This window comes from Phoenix dactylifera, chromosome 9 (genome assembly GCF_051530095.1).
Source record: "Phoenix dactylifera cultivar Ajwa chromosome 9, Ajwa_hap1_PhDact_Kaust_v1.1, whole genome shotgun sequence".
NCBI lineage: Eukaryota > Viridiplantae > Streptophyta > Magnoliopsida > Arecales > Arecaceae > Phoenix > Phoenix dactylifera.
In genome coordinates, this window is record NC_143198.1 from 4,539,931 (window position 1) to 4,559,694 (window position 19,764).

General features: G+C 37.4%; 2 protein-coding genes across 2 annotated transcripts; both read right to left on the reverse strand.

Moving 5' to 3' along the window:
* Positions 1-856: 856 nt before the first annotated feature.
* Positions 857-6,551, reverse strand: LOC103712284 (thymocyte nuclear-like protein). The gene is made up of 2 exons (XM_008798762.5): positions 5,875-6,551; positions 857-4,034 (listed from the first exon to the last, which is right to left on the reverse strand). The coding sequence occupies exon 1, from the start codon at positions 6,340-6,342 to the stop codon at positions 5,881-5,883; it is 462 nt and encodes a 153-aa protein (XP_008796984.2). The 5' UTR covers positions 6,343-6,551; the 3' UTR covers positions 857-4,034; positions 5,875-5,880.
* Positions 6,552-15,228: 8,677 nt separating this feature from the next.
* On the reverse strand, positions 15,229-16,035 carry LOC103712283 (phytosulfokines-like). Its single transcript, XM_008798761.5, has 2 exons — positions 15,827-16,035; positions 15,229-15,660 (listed from the first exon to the last, which is right to left on the reverse strand). Exons 1-2 carry the CDS (start codon positions 15,929-15,931, stop codon positions 15,535-15,537), a joined length of 231 nt encoding a protein of 76 aa, XP_008796983.1. The 5' UTR covers positions 15,932-16,035; the 3' UTR covers positions 15,229-15,534.
* Between the last annotated feature and the right edge of the window lie 3,729 nt (positions 16,036-19,764).

Sequence of the window (19,764 nt, forward strand, 5' to 3'; positions counted from 1 at the left end):
GAAACTGTCATTAATAGTTTCGTTTTGATATGGCACAAGATTTAGAACTTTCTCATATGACCCAATTTACCATCATCACCTTCCACTACATTGAAGGAAAGATGTGTTTGACATGTTTCTCCCTTGAATGATAAAATACACACATGAAGCAATTTCTGTGCCTCAATTATGATTTATGAAGGTCATCAGACCTTTGGTCAGTTATGTATACCTCTTTCCAGTCATTGGCACTGGCATGGCTCTTTTATTTATCTTTAGAGTTGGCAGACCATATTAGATGGAGATTAGGGCTAGGCTAAATCCAGCAGTCAGCTAGAGAACAGGTCACTTAAATATTCTCTCTTCATCTTGAATCAAGCCGACCCATGAATTGTGAAAACTTGATTGAGGTGCTAATCAAATCCATACCTGGTTATAAGTCCTATTAAATGTAACCTTGTTTGTCAGCCTAGCCACGTTTTGTTTCTCCTACATCATGACATATTAGAAGGTCATCTAAAGGGATCAGTCTGTCAGTCACTAGCTTTTACCCCAACAAAGCCATGAAGAGTCCAAGGACTGTATGATCTACAATTTCTAAAGCACAGGAGCCATGTTTCAACATTTTAGTCAATAAACCCTAAACCCCTGCCAATATTAACCTGTAAAACTCGTTCCAAGACACTGCATTTTGCTCATCTTTCCTTCCACATCCGCCTGCAGCGGCCTATAGATAGCCTGAGGGGCTCCCTTTGGTTTGGATGGAAAGGACAAGTCTATCATAAAAATGTCCGCAGAGAATTTTGCTGTTATGTTTTTTTCTCCAGATCTCAAGATTACATTATATCTCAGTCAGTGCGCTTCTGATGAAGGCCGAGACAGGGGATGATGAATATAATAGCCTTTAGGAGTTAATGAAACAAGTCTGATTCATCAATATTGTAAATATTTTTTTTTCTTTTCTTTAATGTAAGACTTATTAAGTGATGGAGAAAAGATTACAATGATTATACATTACATCTTTGTAGTCCGAATGTTCTACCTCAGATGCAACTATTGTTGCAGAATATCTGCAGAGTGTAGATTGTTTTTCCCAGACCCACTTTCTAGGTGCTTCTTTAAATTCTTTTCTCAATCTCACAGTCTCACACCTACTTTATTGTCATTTTGTTTTTTCTTTTTAATTTTTGGGTGCTTCCTTACGCATTACTGCACCTGTACCTTATTATAGTAACTAACTTTTAACTTTATGTCCTGGTGAACAGGTAACCAATATTAGCGCTCTGTTATGAAAAATATGTTTGTAGACATAGTGATATTGCAAGTATATGCCAGTCACTAGAGCGATGATCTATACAAATGTCCAGTATGCTTGCTAGCTATCATGTTTTGCCGTACCTTTGAAGCTTCAATGTGTCTCTTCCATAATATACATGTCTATGTTAAGTATGACATGATTTAAACGCTTTTCTAGCAACAGACATGATATGTTAGGGTAACTGTTGATATACTGTTTCTTAAGGTATTTAGCACTTTGTAATCAAAGTTGCCTATATTGGGTTAGTGGTGTTCACTAGCTTGCCACTGAAGCACCATCAAGTTATATTTTTAAGTTCTATCTACTGTACACGTATCGCCATGGCTTCACTGGTTAATTGTACCTATTTTGTCTCTGTTTGAATTTGAATTATTGGCTATCATCATTCTTTCAGAAGTGACATTTACTCAAACTAAAATAGGGTGAAGTAATATGTTAATCCTCTTATGTTCTTCATTCTACATTTAGATCATCTGATTGTTCCAAATGCTTGACAAAATTGTGCTTTTTGATAGGATGTGGTGGTTATGTCACGACGATTTAAAATATATAAAAAAGTTGGTATGTCACAGGAGGCGTATGATGCCTCACCAAATACTTGCACTTGATTTGAAAGGTTGGAAAATATCAAAACAATTTTCCTTTTTAAAGATATCAATTCTGCAAGTTGCTGGCCTGACATTATTACGCATCTAAGTCATGAATGTGACAGAAATGATAAGTCATGCAATATATTCGTAGTAAATTATGAATGTTGAATCCATGGTAAACTATGGAAGATGATTTAGATTAGGATGATAATTTTTGCTGAACACAAATTTGATGAGAGAAGGCTTAAGTTGAGAAGACTCCAACGACTGTGTATACTTTTATGACTGGTTATTGACCTGGTGTTTTACCTTACAGTGAATTATTGTTGGAGCATTACATATCATGAATTTAAATTTCCTCAGATATGCAGAACTTCATTAGTTGTCTAAATGTGAAGGCAGTGCATTGGTATGTCACTGCTAGGATTTCAGAGAATCAAAATATTCCAGTATTTATATGAATTTATTTCATGAAATAGAACAAGTTAGTTCAATTCAAATTCTCCATTTTCAGGACATGGATTTTGCCCAACTTATGGTTGGTTGTTTTCATGTTTGTGTTCCTCTTAGTGTAAGCATTATTTTATCTTTTCTGAAGCTGAATATTGTTTTCCTGAGCTGGATATACAAATTTTATGATGGCATAGAGATAACTACATTTAATAAAACCTGATTCCTTGTGGCTGTAATGGATCATTCAATTTTATCTAACTTTGGAGGGGTTTTTACGTCCTTACATATAATACATTGCTCTACAGTATTGCAGCTCTTTGAAACATTTCTCGAGTCAAACCTAGCGTTTATCTGAGAAATAACAGCAGTAATGTCAGTAATTTATTTTTTAATTATAAATGTCTATCATGCTATGGAATTTGGCCTAATTTCATCAGCCAAAACAATTGTCCCTCGAATTTGGAATCAAACGGGGCCTATGTGTTAATATCTGTAAAACAATTTAGCACTATAAATGCCAAATAAAACTCCTTTTCCCCTCAGCTTCCGTTAAACTATTTTTTTTTAAAAAAAATACAGGGACACCCCATTACACCCCCTCTATTTTGAAAAACACCTAACCTACCTTTCAAATTTTTAAAATCTTCTAAAGTGGTTCTACCATTAATCTTCATTAACAAAATAGTGTCGCATGACCGTCACGGGTAGCATAAAATTATTTAATGACCAAACCTATCTTTAGCATTAGTTACTAGTAGGGTGTAAGTTCTGATGCCAAAATGCTCTGAAACATGTGAGATATCATGTGATCTCCGATGATTCCTTTCCAATAACCGTTGTTCCTGCATTCCAGAAACCCTAAATCAAATAAGAAGCAGAGGTGTGGGAAGAGAGAGAGAGAGAGAGAGACCATCCGATTTTTATCTTGTGAAATAAGATGGCCTTAGAGGACCTCGTGGATTCTCAATGGATGAGATGTATTGCTATTTCCATTGAATCCGTTACCACTTTGAAATCTTTCAAAAACTTTGACCAAACATCGGGGGGAATGTTACTGCAATTTTCCGAACATTTTGGTTAGAGCCTGCAGCAAGTGCTGTAATGAATATCGTACCGTTAAATCAAACCGCTAGATTTTGAGCAATCTAGTAGCCACCAATCAGCTGCACATGAAGACAGCTAGAACCAAGGCAGAAAAAAGGAAAACTAATATAAAAGGCTGGATAACCTTCTCATAAATTTGCTTTTTGTTGTCCAAAAATATCAAGTATTTTAGGCATCACACTGAATATTCTATAATGAACGGAACTAGATTCAACCCCATGGCAGGCTCAAATAACAGGCTAGCAACAAGCCACTCCTTGAAACTACTATCCCCACAAAAGAGAATTAGATTAGAGCTTCCTCTTATGCACAAGGCAAATATGTGGCAGAATATATATTGATGCACAAAAAAGAACAGCTAGCTGCATCATCCATCATCTGTACAACGCAAAATTAGATATTTCAAACATGCAAAAATACCAGCATAGCCCTTTTCTTCCCCTATACAATACAGGACATCAAAATCTTCTTCAGGTTGCTGCTAACTGGTCTCTGCTTTCCCTTGCTTTGCTGCCTCTACCCGCTGCTTCTTTGTCCAGTACTCCTCAAGAGGAGGTCCGAATATAAACTTCCCAGAAACCACTCCAATACTGCACAAATTACTAATTTATTTAGAGGCCATGAAACCCGACGATTCCAACATAACAAAAAGGGTATATTCAAACAGACATCAGGAGTCATTGATGCTATATCGTAACCAGGGGAAAAAAACCATGCAAACAGGGCCATTGACTAGTTAGCTAACCAATCTTTCATCAGGAATTTCCATGTCCCAAACTCCAGAGGGGTTTTCCGGAGTGTTCAATATATGTATTTTTCCATCATTTCAGTGAAATGAGAAATGGCAGTCTCACCGTTTTTCTTAGTGGAAAAATAGAATAACAACAATGCTGACAAAAACAAGAACGACAACTACTCGGAATTTTATGATTGAAAGTAACTTTAGTTTCATGCATATTTGCAACCACATCAAAAATGAACAGCTCCACATCATTCAGAAGGTAAAAAATAAATCAAGAACCAGATACTTGGCTCTGTTATCTAGTAACTTCAATGCAAAACCAGGATATGTTTTAGTTTCCTAGAACAATCTTTTTATGCAACATCAATCACATAAATGTCTACAAAAAAATCAAACTATGCTCCAGATTCCTGGCTGTCATATATCAAAAGGACCTGTACAACATGAAAAAATGATCGATTCTGCCATTCTCTTTTTGCTGACTGGTTACAAATTTCTAAGAAGAAAAAATGATTGATAAAAGTGATTTACTTCACACAGAAAATGCTATCAGTCAGGACGTGACTTGATCTAGCAAGGATGGATCCACAAGTCGATATCATTTGCAGGAAAGGGCTTTTCAGAGGCCTCAATGCATGGACAGAAATTGTGAATTTCTTCCTCTTAAGTGTCCGGTGGAGGTTTCCTTTCATGTGCCAACCCTCATCAAGTAGGGATGACAGCAAACTGAACTCACAAGGGAGAGTGATTGATAACACACTAGTAAGTCTCAAAGACCGCTTCCCTAGAGCTAGGGTAATCTACATCAAGGGTTTTAAGTACAAGCACCAACAACTTATCCACATAGTATGGTAGCGCAATGCAAGGTTTTAAAAGTTTCAGTTTCAGTCCTCCGTATAGGGTCGGTTTCAGCAATTTTGGTAGTTTTGATCAAGATAAGCCGTACTGGTACCAGCAGACATATCAATCGCCTATCGGACCGGTACAGTACCAATTTGGACCGGTACCAAACCGGCCAATAGCACGTCGTGTGCGAATGCCACAGCGGGATGTGGCATCCCCTTGTGGCATTAAATGCCACAGGACTCGATGCCGGTTTGCACGGGTCGAACCAGCAGAACCAGTTGGAATCGGACTGGTTCCATCCAGTGCGCTCTTGTACCGGCCGATTCAAGCGGTACGAGCCCTATACCGCTCGGTTCCGGCCCCAATGGGGCTCAAATCGTTTTTCACTGCAGAATCGGATCAGTCCGATACGAGCTGAATAGCCGGTATAGGCCAGTTCAGCATATCATAGTTTTGATAGTCTTGCTTCGCGTTTCAAAGATTCAGTTATAAAAAAAAAAAAAAAAAAAAAAGCAAGACAACATAAAAAAACGAATATAAAAAATAATTAAAATCAAGATAAGTTATTTCATATTATTTTATTATGTTTTAAGCTTTTCTAGGATCATAGTTTTTGTAGCAAGCCTAGTTCCAGTCCGAAATTATTAGAGATCAATGCTTCGTATTCTGTTTTACTACACTTTTCCGTAGCTATTGTAATCTACCTACAATTTTATTAATCACAACAACAAAAAAAACAAAGGGGCTGCCCTAGATCACAGATCTGGCCCCGCATAGAAAACCCTATGCGTGCCTTCCGGAACTCCTTAGGTTAGCCTAGAAAGAAGCGGCATACGGCGTACCTCCCGTCAATCTTCTTCTTCCTCCGCCGCCGCCGGCGTCGCCTCCTCGTCGTCAGCGAAACCTCCGCCCATCTCGCAGAGTTGCTCCCAGATGTCCTCCGGAACGGGGACGACGGAGAGGCGGGGCTGCCTCAGGAGGGCGAAGCCCTTCATCGCCGCCTCCGCTTTGATGTCCTTGAGATGGACGGGGCGCCTCATCTCCCCCACCTCCCGGAGGTCCACCGCACCCTCTTCGCCGGCAGTGGCGTACCAGGGGCGCGTGACCTCGACGACGCCGACGATCCGGCGGTCGGAGGGGCCGGAGTGGTAGAAGAAGCAGCGGTCGCCCTTGCTCATGGCCTTCATGTGTTTCAGGGCCTGCCGGTTCTTGACGCCGTCCCACTCCGACATGCCGCCGTTGGATCGCTGGTCCTCCCACGACCACTCCTTGGGCTCCGTCTTCAGTAGCCAATACCTCCGTTTCCCCATCGTCTCCCACCACCACTCGGCTCCCTTTCCTCTTGTTTTCCCCGTCGGAGTCTCTCCCTGCCTTCGACCCTTCTAGAACTAGAAACGGGAGCTGAGAGTGGAGGTAGGGGGATTATGGCGGGAAACTTTTTTGCCTCTGCTCCAATTAGGTTACGATGCCACGTGTCATTCGCATTCCACACTCCGGACGGGAACAGCTTGGGCACCGTTTCCCGATTTGATGGGCTGCGTCCTCCTAACAGGACTATATACGAATATAGTTAATTTATTCCACACATAATTATTGTTATATTATAGTTTATTTATATAATTAATTTATATAGTTAATTTATTATTATTATTATTATATACTCTAAAATTAATTTATAGGTAACCATATTCTTCTGTGGAATATATAGAATTATATTCCACATATAATTTATTCAGCCTTCTTCACATCTTATCAAAATTAATGAATACAATGGTGATGCCAATGGTGGCAAATAGTTTTTTTTTTTTTTTTTTTTTTTTGATAAGAATGGCATTTTATATAGTTCGAACGATAGCAACGAGCCCACTGGACCGAGCAACAATAGCAGCCCATCTAGCGGAACTCAAAAGGCCAAAGTGCACCACTTCTCCAGGTGGCCACTCATCAACAAAGAGACCCAGCCCTCATAGATAGCTAGATCGATGGAAATATGAAAATCTCAATAAATTATTTGGAAATATACAAATAGCGGAGGAGAGGAAGGTGAAAATAGATTTGCAACTTTTACCTACGGTCCCTCTATTTTAAAAAAATTTAACATAGATTTCTGAACTTACGTTTGGAAGCCAGGGAATTAATTTCGTTGCATGACCATCGGTGTGATAACTTAAAATTACTTTTAGAATTAGAATCCTCTTGTTTTGTGGGTATAAGGTGGCTCAGGGCATTCCTACCCTGTTCTCTTCCTCGCCATTCCCCTGCCACTGCTACTCCGAGAATGCCACCCCCTATCATTGCGGTCGTCCCCGTCAGCGATCCAGCAACTTTGTTCCGGAGGTTGGCTCGTCTCAGTGAAGGCTGAAGAGGAAAGAGACAAAAATTTTGGAATTGTGAGTAGAATTGGGATCAAAATACGTCGTTCCTTCCGGAAGTGTGCCTGATGGTAGGAATGGCGTTCGCCTGCCGCCATTCTTCCAGTTTCAACCTCCCATGGATTCTGTTTACTTGGATGATATCAGGGTTGCATGGTGGTTGTAGAGAGCTGGCCAGAGACGAAGGATCGATCATCCAGAAGGGAGGTAATGGGCACTAACCCTGCTTTTTTCTTCCCAAAAATTAACCAAGTCATATAAGGCCTGTACGTAACCCAAATATGTATTCCCTCCACAGGATCTGATCAAAGAGTCTACTTCTCAGTGGGCTTTCGAGCAACATTTATCTGCTACTTCTCAGTGGGCTTACGAGCAGCAACACTAATCCGCTGATCCGTGGCATGCAGGTTCTAGGGTTCAACGTGGTGCAAGAAGCAGGGGCGAGCCCACAATTGCTCGGGAGATTCATTACGTTAGATGGTTTCTGGTAATGGAATCTACACTATTCGGTTCAGTATGGTTTGAATGAAGGAGTTCGGAGTGCATTGAGAGCTGTGCGGGTGCGATCCAATATCAATCATTCTTTTGCACGAATGATACAACCTAAACCTTTGTTAAATGGACAGGGTTGTATCTTTAGGCGGCGAAAGGAGGGTTCACCTTCCTTCACATGAATCCATCGTTGGATTGTGGAAAAGTCGCTTTGAAAGCTTTGTAGAAGGATGAATGAAGATTTGTGCAGGATTCGATCTCATGGCCCACATCGTGAAAAAAAAGATCAATCATTCTTTCGAGTGATCTAGATACAACCCTAACAGTTGTTAAATGGATACGTGTAAGGATTTACCTTCTGATGCACGAATCCATCATTAGATCATGAAATGGTCGCTTCAAGATTTGTATGGATGGATGAATAAAGAAGTTCGGAGAGATTTGTGCAGGTTCTATTTCAAGATTAGAAAGCTCAGCTCAGCTGATCATGGTAGTCAGGGTTCTATTGTATTTAATTATACAATGAACTAAGCTCATGGTTGTGCATCGGTATACCTTACCTAGAACCCCTGTTATTGAGGTCTAAGGCTCAAAGTCACTTTGACTTTATTCGATTAGTCTCCAGAGAGATGAATCAGAATGAATCGACTTGCTGTTCACAGCTCACTAGCTCATTTAAATTGCTTAGGAGTTCAACTCATCTTCATGACGGGGGACTGATTCTCCAAGCTTTCATCTTCTCTTCCTTGCTCTAAGAAAGTTTGTGCAGTGGATGTTGCTTACAACTTCTTTAGGTGTGTAAGATTTCATGAGATTCCATCTACCCTTGTTTTGGAGGAGATTAATTTTGTAAACCATTTTGGTTAGACTTGTGGAAGAAGATGGGCAGTAAACTGCATTCCTATGACTTATAATCCCCAGATGGAAGGGCAGATTGAAGTCACTTGCAAGTTCAAGGAACTTGTTTCAGTGGATCATAGAAAATTGTGTGGAAGCATGAGATATGACCTTACTACATGTGAGATTTGCATTGATCAGAGTAATCAAGTTTTGGAAGTGGCATTTAGCAAAAGACTCAAGCCTGAGAAGGATGTGGACTTGGGCAACAAGAGAAAGGTCAATAATTTTATTTCCTTTATCTCCTAATGATAACCATATATGAATATACTACAAGAAATTTATTTAGGCTTGCAGACATACCAGAAAATTAACATGGTGAAATGATATGGTCAATAATATCAATGATTAATATGAAAATGGAGCAACAGTACTATAGCTACAGCTAAGATTCTGTCGCGGGTTGATATCTAGGAGCATGGAAATATGAAAAATTTAAGTATTTTTTCAGAAATACTCGAAAGGCAGAGGAGAGGAAGGTAAAAATAGATTTGCATCTTTCTGATGTGCAGGAAGTGACATCCAAGTCTACCATGTCACTTTCTTGCTTCATGTAACTCTTTTATCTTTTTCTCTTTTGTTGTCAAAGTCTTTGCTTAATTAGCACTGATATTTCTTGAAAGCATACAGCAGAACAATCTATATGGGCCAGAACCAGGTTAGCTTAAGGTTAGTTCTCAGCCAAATGATAGGGTTGCCAACTTTGGATAGCCAATTAACAATTTAGTTGACTTGTTTGAACATATGTATGATCCGAACATGAAGAATTCAGATAAGTCACTCTCCTATTTTCTATCTCCTAGGCTATATATTATCTAAAGATAAAGCTTAGGAAAAGGCATCACCTTGGGGTCTATTTCGATAGTTCTGTAGGATCGGACTGAAAGTACCGTAGGATTCGTGAATTGAGCTGCCTATTCATGCATAGCTCAGCACCTTCTAGCTCAAAACCTAAAGAAAGAGAAAAAAATTCTATAGCTTGTTTTTTTTTTTTTTTTTAATGTAGTCCAAAGGCTAGGATATGGGCATGTCCTTATAATTACGAGCTAGGCGGGCCAACAGATCTGATTCTTGTAGGATTTTCTGTTCAATCCCATAGAAATATTCCAATAGGCTTTTATTTTGTAAATGTAGCAAAGAAACATTAAAATGCAATACTAGCCCTTTATTTTTCTTTTTTTTAAAGGAAAAAAGAGTGTAACTTGAGGACATTTTGAAAGCTCACCCATCCTAATACTACTCCAGTCAAAGCATGTTTAACTGCAGAGTTTTGTTAGAATCCGAGACTCGAATGATGGTGTGGTTGCAACACCCTCCCCTTCTCTCCCAATAACACTCTCTCTATCATTTGATATATTCCTTCCTTTCTGCCAAACTAACCAATTTGAACGTCAGCTTCAGAAAGTACTGCTTGCTATCAAAGCTCTTGCAAAGATAACAAGTAGCATGTTCGAAGGGACAGGCGCTATAAATTTTTTGCACATCGCATCCACTTTCAACGTATCTAGCAGGACATTGAGAATCTATTATAGCAATCATGTCGTCACATGAAAAATGCTTAAAGCAAGCGGCTACATTAGAGCAATCAATATTGCCATGTGAACATCTTATGGAGATCTTTTGAGAGATTATTCCTTTTGACTTTTAGAACACAGGACAAAGAACAGTAAGTTAAGAATCATGATTGATAGCTAATGAAAAGAAAACATTAAGTGTTCACGTATTAATAATTGGCACTCTTTGTCCGGCTTTACCATCTCATTGAGAAACACAAAATTGACTAATGCTCTCAATAATTTCTGAGTAAAAGGAGGCCAGTGGGCAATGAGCCACATTAGTCATCAAATTTTATTCGAGAAGAAAGAAACAAGATCAAGTGCAATCCAAGAACAGAGAAAACTGAATGGAGAAGACAAGCTGATACTGGTGAAAAAATAGAATCAGACGCACTTGCAACAATAGAGGAGCAAAAGCAGGAGCATCAAAATTGGTGTCACTCGAAAAATTTAGTTTGCAGCAGCAGGAGATCTTGTGGGAGATCCTAAGAGAGTAAATAATGTGCTGGAACCAAAATTCCATGACAATGTATAAGCTAATGGAACATCAAAATCGACGGGGTGAAAAAGAGCTATGCTGTTATTTTTGAAGGAGATTATGTGACAGTTGTTACATGGTTATCTAGTTCATACCTGTTGAGATTGGTTTACATCCGCTTTGACAATATTGCTAGAAATAAGGGTAGCTCTACAATCTTTTGAAGTCATACATGTTTATGGAGAAGCAAACAACACTGTAGATTGGGTGGTGTTATGTATAACTAATTACATTGGATCCATGTTATGGACGACTTTGTCAAATATTTCCACTGAATTTTTTAGTATTTTATTTGGTGATTTCCACGAATGTTTTTATTTTAGATTGGCTTAACAAATTCGATTTACCATAATAAAAAGAAAGAAAACTATGTTGTTTTAGAGTGCGGCATTTGAGGCGGATGCATATTTCAAACTTGCTCCTGCTCTCGCATTCAAATGATTCCATATAATACTATTTACATCATTGGCTGGTTGACTAGATTATATACCATCCTAATGTCATGGTAGCAAATAAATCTACCATACCTAGCCATCAAAGGTGAAAAGCAACCAAAGCTTAATTGTAGAACTCGTCTAGAAGCCAATTAATTTATTGTCAATATATTTTACACCATTTACATCATTAGCTGGTTGACGAGAGTATACGCAGCTCTCAATGTCATAGCTTAAAATCTAGCTTGCTTAGATTTATCTAGAGAACAATCATATTAAGCACCTTATGCTTATCTGGAAACAGATACATAATCTCAACTTTTATTGATTGCACCTATAAATTAAAGGTCAAAATCTCTCCGCCGCTCATGCAGTCAAACTAACTGCTTGCAAAGCTGAACTTCAAACTCTTCAGCTCTTGACCCTTCTATTATTCTAATGGTCTTCATCGGCCTTCCCGACTCATTTGGATAACTATTAAGCCTGCGAGGGCGACACCTAGACCATGCACCCAATCCTATGTGGATGACACTATTTGCTGCCTTTGAGCTCGTCATCTCATCATTGCTGACAAAATGATTAATTGGTCATTTATTAAATAAGTTTTCGCGATTGCTGTGGGTTTCATATCGTTGTCAGAAGCAAAATATTTCAATTTGTGGGGATAAGTTATCCTCTTTTAACATTGATATGAAAATATATCCCAATCCTAAAGAGTTTTAGATGTCTTTCTTTTGAGAGTTCAAATACTCTACGGTACGATTTTTCACCACAGAACACGTAACAGGGATGAAAAAAATCATCAGTTCGAGATAGATGATGTGATGGCTATTCAATACACTTTGCGGTGAAAAAATTCCACTATAAATGATACCTTTTCTTCTTCTATAATCCAATCGGATTCATCGAGTATGTTTCTACTAAATTATGTGATGATAAACAGACTAGCTCGAGTCCATGGATTGGAATCTGACCTCGTGGAGATTGGTCAACAGTGACATGTATTAAACGGACTGAAAGTAACTCGATGTCCGAACTATGAAATGGTCTAGTGAGACAATTTTGGTCGGCGAGCTAATAATTGGACGGCACGGTCGTGGGGTGTTGCCGACTCCATCCATTCCCTACTTCGAAGAGGCGACCGCCCATTTTGGGCGATTGGGAGTTTTGAGTTCCTTCCGAGGCCGGAAAATGCCACCGAAGGGACTAGCGAGCCAACGAATCGTCTACAAAGAAACATGGAAAGTGAAATGATGAAGATGGCAAAAGTTAACTTCGAAGGTTCTTTCTGGAAGATGTTGCAGCGGCTATCGTTTTTATTGCCTTTATGTATTTATATATGTATTTATTTCTTTGTATGTTCGAATATTTATTTGTATAAGTATATATCTTCAAAATTCATTATTTTTAAAAATAAATTTACGTATTAATTTTTGTATATCAATCTCTCTAATGTCTTTTTTTTTGTTCTTAAGAAATATTAATTTTTGATATCTCTCGACTAATCCATAGATTCCATTTTGTCGAAAGTTAGTGTTTTTGCTGACCTTAGCACTTGATGGCACCAATGAAATGCAAGAACCATATAATGTTTTATTGCAAGAACCGATCACTAAAAGACACGATAAAGGCCACAGAGAATCAAACACAAAAATATGCACTCTTTGGTTATTAGTAGTTTCATGAAGTAGCTAGCCATCATCAAGCAGGGATCGAGTAGAGGGACAAATGGTTTATTTGCCCTCAGAATAAACCTTGCCAGGTGAAGTTGAGGTGTGTTTAGTGCCTTTACAATTCCTCATTCTTCTTCAATTTCCTGTCCTTTTTCCTTCCTTCCAATAGCTTCTTGAATGTATTCCTCCTCTTCCTGTACCTTTTTTTAAAATAAAAGACAAAATGACTGCGTAAAATGTTTCATTTGAATACTCTCTCTTGGCTGGCTCTCTTATCTTTATTAGTTGATGTACACCGATGACCGACGGGTGTAATCTTGTAGGTTGTTTCATGGATAACTACACCAATCCAATCTTGAAAGATACAATGCATGGAAGCGGGCTTTCTTTGCATTCCGAGAAGGAAACCAAGCAGCCAATCAGGTAGCTGTGGAGGCGACGAACACAGCGACGAGAAGCGTACGTACGAAATCTTGTTAAGAAAAAATCCATGAGAAAGTTTCAATGTCTGATGAAAATTTTCATCTGTCCAAGGGTCGAAGTGAAAGTTTCCAAGGCAAAGCTCATAATTAGGCTATTAATGTATTTTGTTAAAGTACCACGTGCAAGTCCTGGATTCCGTCCGTTCAACCGCCTCAGAGCCTTACCACACGTATGGAAAAATATTTTTTTAAAAAAAAACGTTCGCCAATACCTTATCACTATGAGGTGGCATTTTATCGAGCAATTTGCGTGCGAAGTGGGGAAGCAAAGGTTCCAGAAAGAAACAGCGCGAATCCACCGTACGCTTTCAAAGGGAGTCATAGGAGACCAAAAAACGCATGGTTACTAATAGAATCATCCAATGAAGAACAACAACGTAGAAAGGACGTGAGAATACCAACCCCGTTCAGTCTCTTACGTTCGCTACGCCGTCTCTTTTAAGTTCCATCAAAAGAAGAAAAAGCATATGAAAAGCTTTCATGGTTTAATTTTTTTGTATTTGATTCTAGATTACATGGGAAAGCATTAGCAATTCAATAAAGTTTCCTTTATATCTTAGAAATCAACAACTTACCGTAAGAAGGTCTGACTACCCTTTCCCCATCCAACCAAATGCATGGACAAATGAACAAAATTTAAAGACTCTTAACTAACTTCAATTTATGCTATGAAAGGTACCTTGCATATTTAGACATATTACTAGATATGTCTTGAATTTCTTGATCCATCTGACTCCATGATTTAATTCAATAAATTTGGAGAGGGAAAAATGATGGAAATTTTTTTTTCTGATGTTTGTGGTGGAAGTAAGGAGGCCGACCTAATTCCGATATGCATCTTCTTTTATGAAATCTTTGCACCATCCTTTACTCTTAAAAAATATTTATGTTCTGACCATTCGAGAACGAACGTGTTTCGGCTGGTTTGAATAGAGTTGTTGCTCTAGTAGACCTTGCAAAATCATCAATTACTTTAATATGACTTTAGACTAGTTGATAAGGCATGTAGAAAAATGATGCAATACAACATGACGAAAGCAATATATCTTCCACACACCCAAAAGCTTGCTCCAATTCACTTTGGTTTTTGTCTAACGATATTAGGCTTATTATAATGAAACAACATTAGCTTATGCAATTACAAATGCAATTTCTTGTTTCGTTTAAATATGAGATAGTTTTTTTACTTTTAGTAGGTAGGATGGTGGCCTTAGCAAAAAAAAAAAAAAAGAAAAAGAAAAAGAAAAGAAAGAAATGAAAGAAAAACACTCCTGCCTTACTTTTCTGAAAAATAATATAGAAAGAAACATCCAACATGCCTTTCCTCCCAAGCCCTTCTCTCCTGCTTTTCTCTTACTGGTTGTTTACCTCCCTTCCAACCCACAAATTAATAATAAATGATTGGGAAAGTTCTTCACTTTATTTCCCCCTCAAAAAAAAAAAAAAAAAAAAAAACTTCCTCCTATCTGCATAAACCTGATCAACACATCTCTGCTACTAGAGTAATAGAAAAGATTAGATTAACTATTACTTTTATCAGATTTTTATACTTAAAATTTATATGATATAAGTATATGAAAAGGTAATTTTTTACTCTAGTTTGCCTTCCAGGTGGATTGGCATCTGTCCCACAAAGGTTGCTCTTGGAGGAGATCCAGGATTCCAATCCTGTAGTGCTAAAACAAAATTTAATGTATCTTAGATATTAATAAGAGACAATAATCATCCAACTTTGTTCATTGGGAGACCATCTCCAACTAATATTCAAATATTCATAAACTAATAAAATCCTAAAGTAACTGATGGATTGCAGGAATTGCAGAGCTGAACCACCTCTCTCCACCCTTTTTGACTACCCAAAAAACAGTCAAAAGTTTACAATAACAAACCCAAACAGAGATGCAAAAACCAAAAGCAAATACACACACACACACATACCCACAAAAGAAGCCCATTAAAATAAATTCTACCATCATTTGATAGAAAACATCTACAAGATCCCAGCTTGGGTTACAAAAGACAAGCATCATTATTCTAGCAACAAAACTAGAGTTCCTTCTAGTTGTGCTTCTCCTGGGTGTAGATGTAGTCAGCATGGGCAACCAGAGTCCTTCTTATCAAGCATTCATCCTCACTAAGCCCCTCACATCCTTCCACTTTCTCAGGTATCTCCTGCTTCACAGCCTATACAGACACAAAAAAAAAAAACATTTCAAATCAGACAAATCCAACTACTCCCCACTCCTAAAAACCCAACAAAAACTACAATAAGAAAAAAAAAATGAACAAAAAACTAGAAATCAAAGAATTAGAGACTAACATGTGTCAAGGAAAATAGATTATGGAGTACCTCAAGTGATGTTTGCTTAGGATCCGCTGGGACAGGCCTGGAAGCTTGGGTCAGGGACACACAGACGAGGAGGGCTATGAGCACAAGGGTGATGTTCTTAGACATGATGGAGTTTGGGCTAAGGAAAATTGGAAGAGAGGGATTAGGAAGTGAAGGGAAAGGAAGCTTAGGTGGTGGGGAGGAATGGAGGATATTTGGGGGTTTAAATAGCCGGAGAGATGCTGATGGGGTTTGTGGAAAAGGAATTTAATGTGCAAACTGGCCTTTCCGTTTCTTTTTTTTTTTCTTTTTTCTGTTTTGCCTGCTTAAAACTAGAGGCGGAAGGCTTTTAAGCCCCCTCGTTGGTAACGCCGGGAAGCTGGTTGGATTTTTGCAGCTTCTGGGGCCGCGGGGATTGGTGAGGTGGGTGGCATCGGTTTTTTTGGGCTCAAAATTGGTGAGATACAACCGGGATGGAGGAGGATTTTAGGGTTTTCCGGAGAAAAAACATGCATTTAGTCCACCTATGGGTAAAAATAAAAAAAAAAAAAAAAAAAAAAAAGCTCAGTACCATAAATTTATTGAAAAATTAGATACTTTATTGCATATACTATGTGGCTTTGCATGCAGCCAATTATAACTAAATATTTTTATAATTTTACTCCGTCCAATTTGACCATATATATTTATCGAAAAGCAAACTGTATTGCTGAATGGATTGTCTTCTTTACTGCTCATCACTCGAAAAATTTTATTTAGATGAATCACGAGCCTGCACCGAAATATTTTTGTAGTCTTTTATTTTTTAATCTTATTAGCCGCATTTATATCCATCGACGCCATTATATATAAAAAAACAAGCAAACAAGCGGTCGTAAGTATCGGTGTGCCCGGCCATATGATGCACACCCTATAGGATATAATTTCCCAGCTCCATGCACACGAGTAGGAGCGAAGAGGTGCGAGCGTGTGACAAGGGATGGTTGGTTTGCACATAAATTTATTTACTTTTAAATTAAAATATATAGGAAAGTATTGAAAATTAGTGGGAGAGAGAGTAGAATACATATGTCTTGCACCTTAGTGACTCTTACGATCTACTGGTGCCCTTTCTATTTTATCTCTACTCAATCAAACTTTTTTGTTTCAATAAAACAGTATTTGGAGTATAAGAAGTTTCTAGAATATAAATATAAATATAAATTATTTGTTTTCTTAATATCTAACAATTAATAATTTGGAGTCAAACGTGGGTCTCATTCTGTATGGCTTGTGCATGCTAATAACAAAAGAGGAAAATTTGTGTCTATGGATATTTGGTTTGTGAACAAAGCTGGCTAAATTGGAATGAAATTTATTTATTATCTGTTTATTTCTGTAATTAGAATGGATAGGAGCTTGGTTGAAGACCAAGATAAAATAGAATTGACTCTATATCTTTTATATCAGCACAAGAGACCTGCCAACTCTACCATTTCTCACCCTCTTTTCTCAGCTTTATTCAATCAAATAACTTTTTTCAAGCACTAGAGTAAAACAACAATTGGGTAGAACATCTTTTACAGTTATCTAGAAGAAAAATATAAATTTATTCTACATATGTTGTTAATTATCTGATACTAGTCTTTATTTAAACATGGGTCCCACTACATGGATCATGCATGCGGATAAAGAGAGGGAGAAAACTTGTGTGGCGGTGGGCTTGCTCTCTCTTTGAACAGCTTCGAAAGGAGTCAAAAGGGAAAGCATGGTTTTTGAGTCTTATTTGGTTCGCAGAATATATATATATATATATATATATAGTAAAAAATAAAAAAAATATATTTTATATTTAATTAGAGTTTTAAAAAATAGATGGAAAATATTTTTTTTATGGAAATAAAATTTTCATATTTTATGGAATAAAACAATCTATGTGGGATATAGGAAATATGGAGTTTTTTTTTTCCAAAAATATCTTTAAACTTTTAGATAAAATAGGGTAAGTTCTTTTTTTTTTTACTAAAAGTATAACAGATTTTTTATGCAACTTTTCTAAGAACACAGATGCACCACGAAACATAAGCAATTCTAGAATGTGCCACTTTTCATAATCAACCAAATATGCAAAAAAAACTACTTTCTCAAGCATCATATATCTAGGTATCTACTTTTCAAAAAAAATATTTGAGTTATAAAAAATTCTTCTTATGAACCAAATGAATTCTTATTGTATCAACAAGAGAGACTTTACCAACTACGCTAGTTGACACCTTTTTTTTTATTTGGCTTTATTCAGTTAAAGAACCTTTTCGATACTCCAAAAATGTAACAATAAATAGAGATACTTTTGAAAATTTAAAAAAATAAAAAAACCCATCTTTTAATACTTATTCCTCTTCAACTATGTCAAAACTAATTGAAGGGTGAAATCAAATAATTTTATATGGTTAAACAAGAATATGTGCTTGAGCTTATATGAGCTAAGTTTCACCCTTGTTAAAGTCATGCCTAAAACCAAATATCCCCCAAGTAATGCTCCATGAGGAAAGCCTTCATCAATGCGTATCCTAGTTTACATTGGCCAAAATAACAGGTTGGAAGAATTTGAAAAGATCTGGTGTATGTTGAGAAATGAACTGATATATTTGAATCGAGATACTTTTAGGCATCTATTTTGATATTTACCAATAATAATTGTTTTAAACTAGTCAAAGAAAAGATCGAAATCATGATTAATGTTTTGATATTATTTCCAGTGTTTTCTTGGGTTATCTTAGGTTATATTGGCAGATACAAGAAACGCCAAGGTCTTATGTCTCAATGTGTGGGAGCAGATTAGATCACCACATATTTCAAGTCATTATATGGCGAATGGTTAGATGGGGTCTGGATCCGGATCTCATGACTCCTACCAATCAAATCTATACCTTGTGTAGTTTACTAAGCTAATCTTCAAACTCGGGCTGTATGAGATTAATCTCATTGGAATGAGATTAAATCTTTGAATGTCTATGTGGTATTTATATATTCCTTGTTGGTGAAAGCTCAGTAGTGAACTAGTGATATAAATTTGTATCTCCATCATCAAGGTTTAAATTAGGGTGACAACCTTAAAATGAATCCAATCTTGTGACTTGTTATATCCACACTCAACCACATAGCTAGATTCTGATCTAATTTGCAAGATAAAATGCAAGAGAACATGATTCATGTATACCTTTTCCAAGTATAATTTCACTCGCTTCAGAAACTAAATGCGACAAGTTATCAAGTCTTATTTGGGTTCCAAACTGGATTTGATAGCCAATATGCCTCAATTTTCGCTTCAAACAAAAGATTTCACATTGAATTTAGGTTGGAATATGAAGCTGTGCAAACACATCACTCCTGCGAGGACTACCACTGCATTTGTAAATGGACAAAACAATGCCTGGAAATGAAATAAACAAACGCGTCCTTCTTGATGTGGGTCTTGCATGCACATATGGCTAGTGTTTCGAGGGAGAGAAGGGCAGGATATTCACACCAAAAGGAAGTTTTGCTTACACAAGTGGTGACCTGCAACTTGATATATCGATACAAACGATTGCTTAGGTCACCACATATTGAGAAAGCCTTGCTCCCATTTGTGTACCAACTTTTATCTTGTTCTTATTTTTTTGGAATAATGGATCAACAAGGATTTACAAAGCAACTCGTAAGACATCCACTAAAGAGCCTAAGAAAGGAAGGTGCCAACTTAGGTTGCTAGGGAAATACTCTGTTAGTGGTTATACTAGAGGCTATATTTCCAAATTTGCCTTCATTAGAGGTCGGTTGATTCAAGGGTTTTCAGTGAGAGTTACCACATATTGATACAAACGATTGATTAGGTCACCACATACTGAGAAGGCCTTGCTCCCATTTGTGTACCAACTTTTATCTTGTTCTTACATTTTTGGAATAATGGATCAACAAGGATTTACAAAGCAACTCTC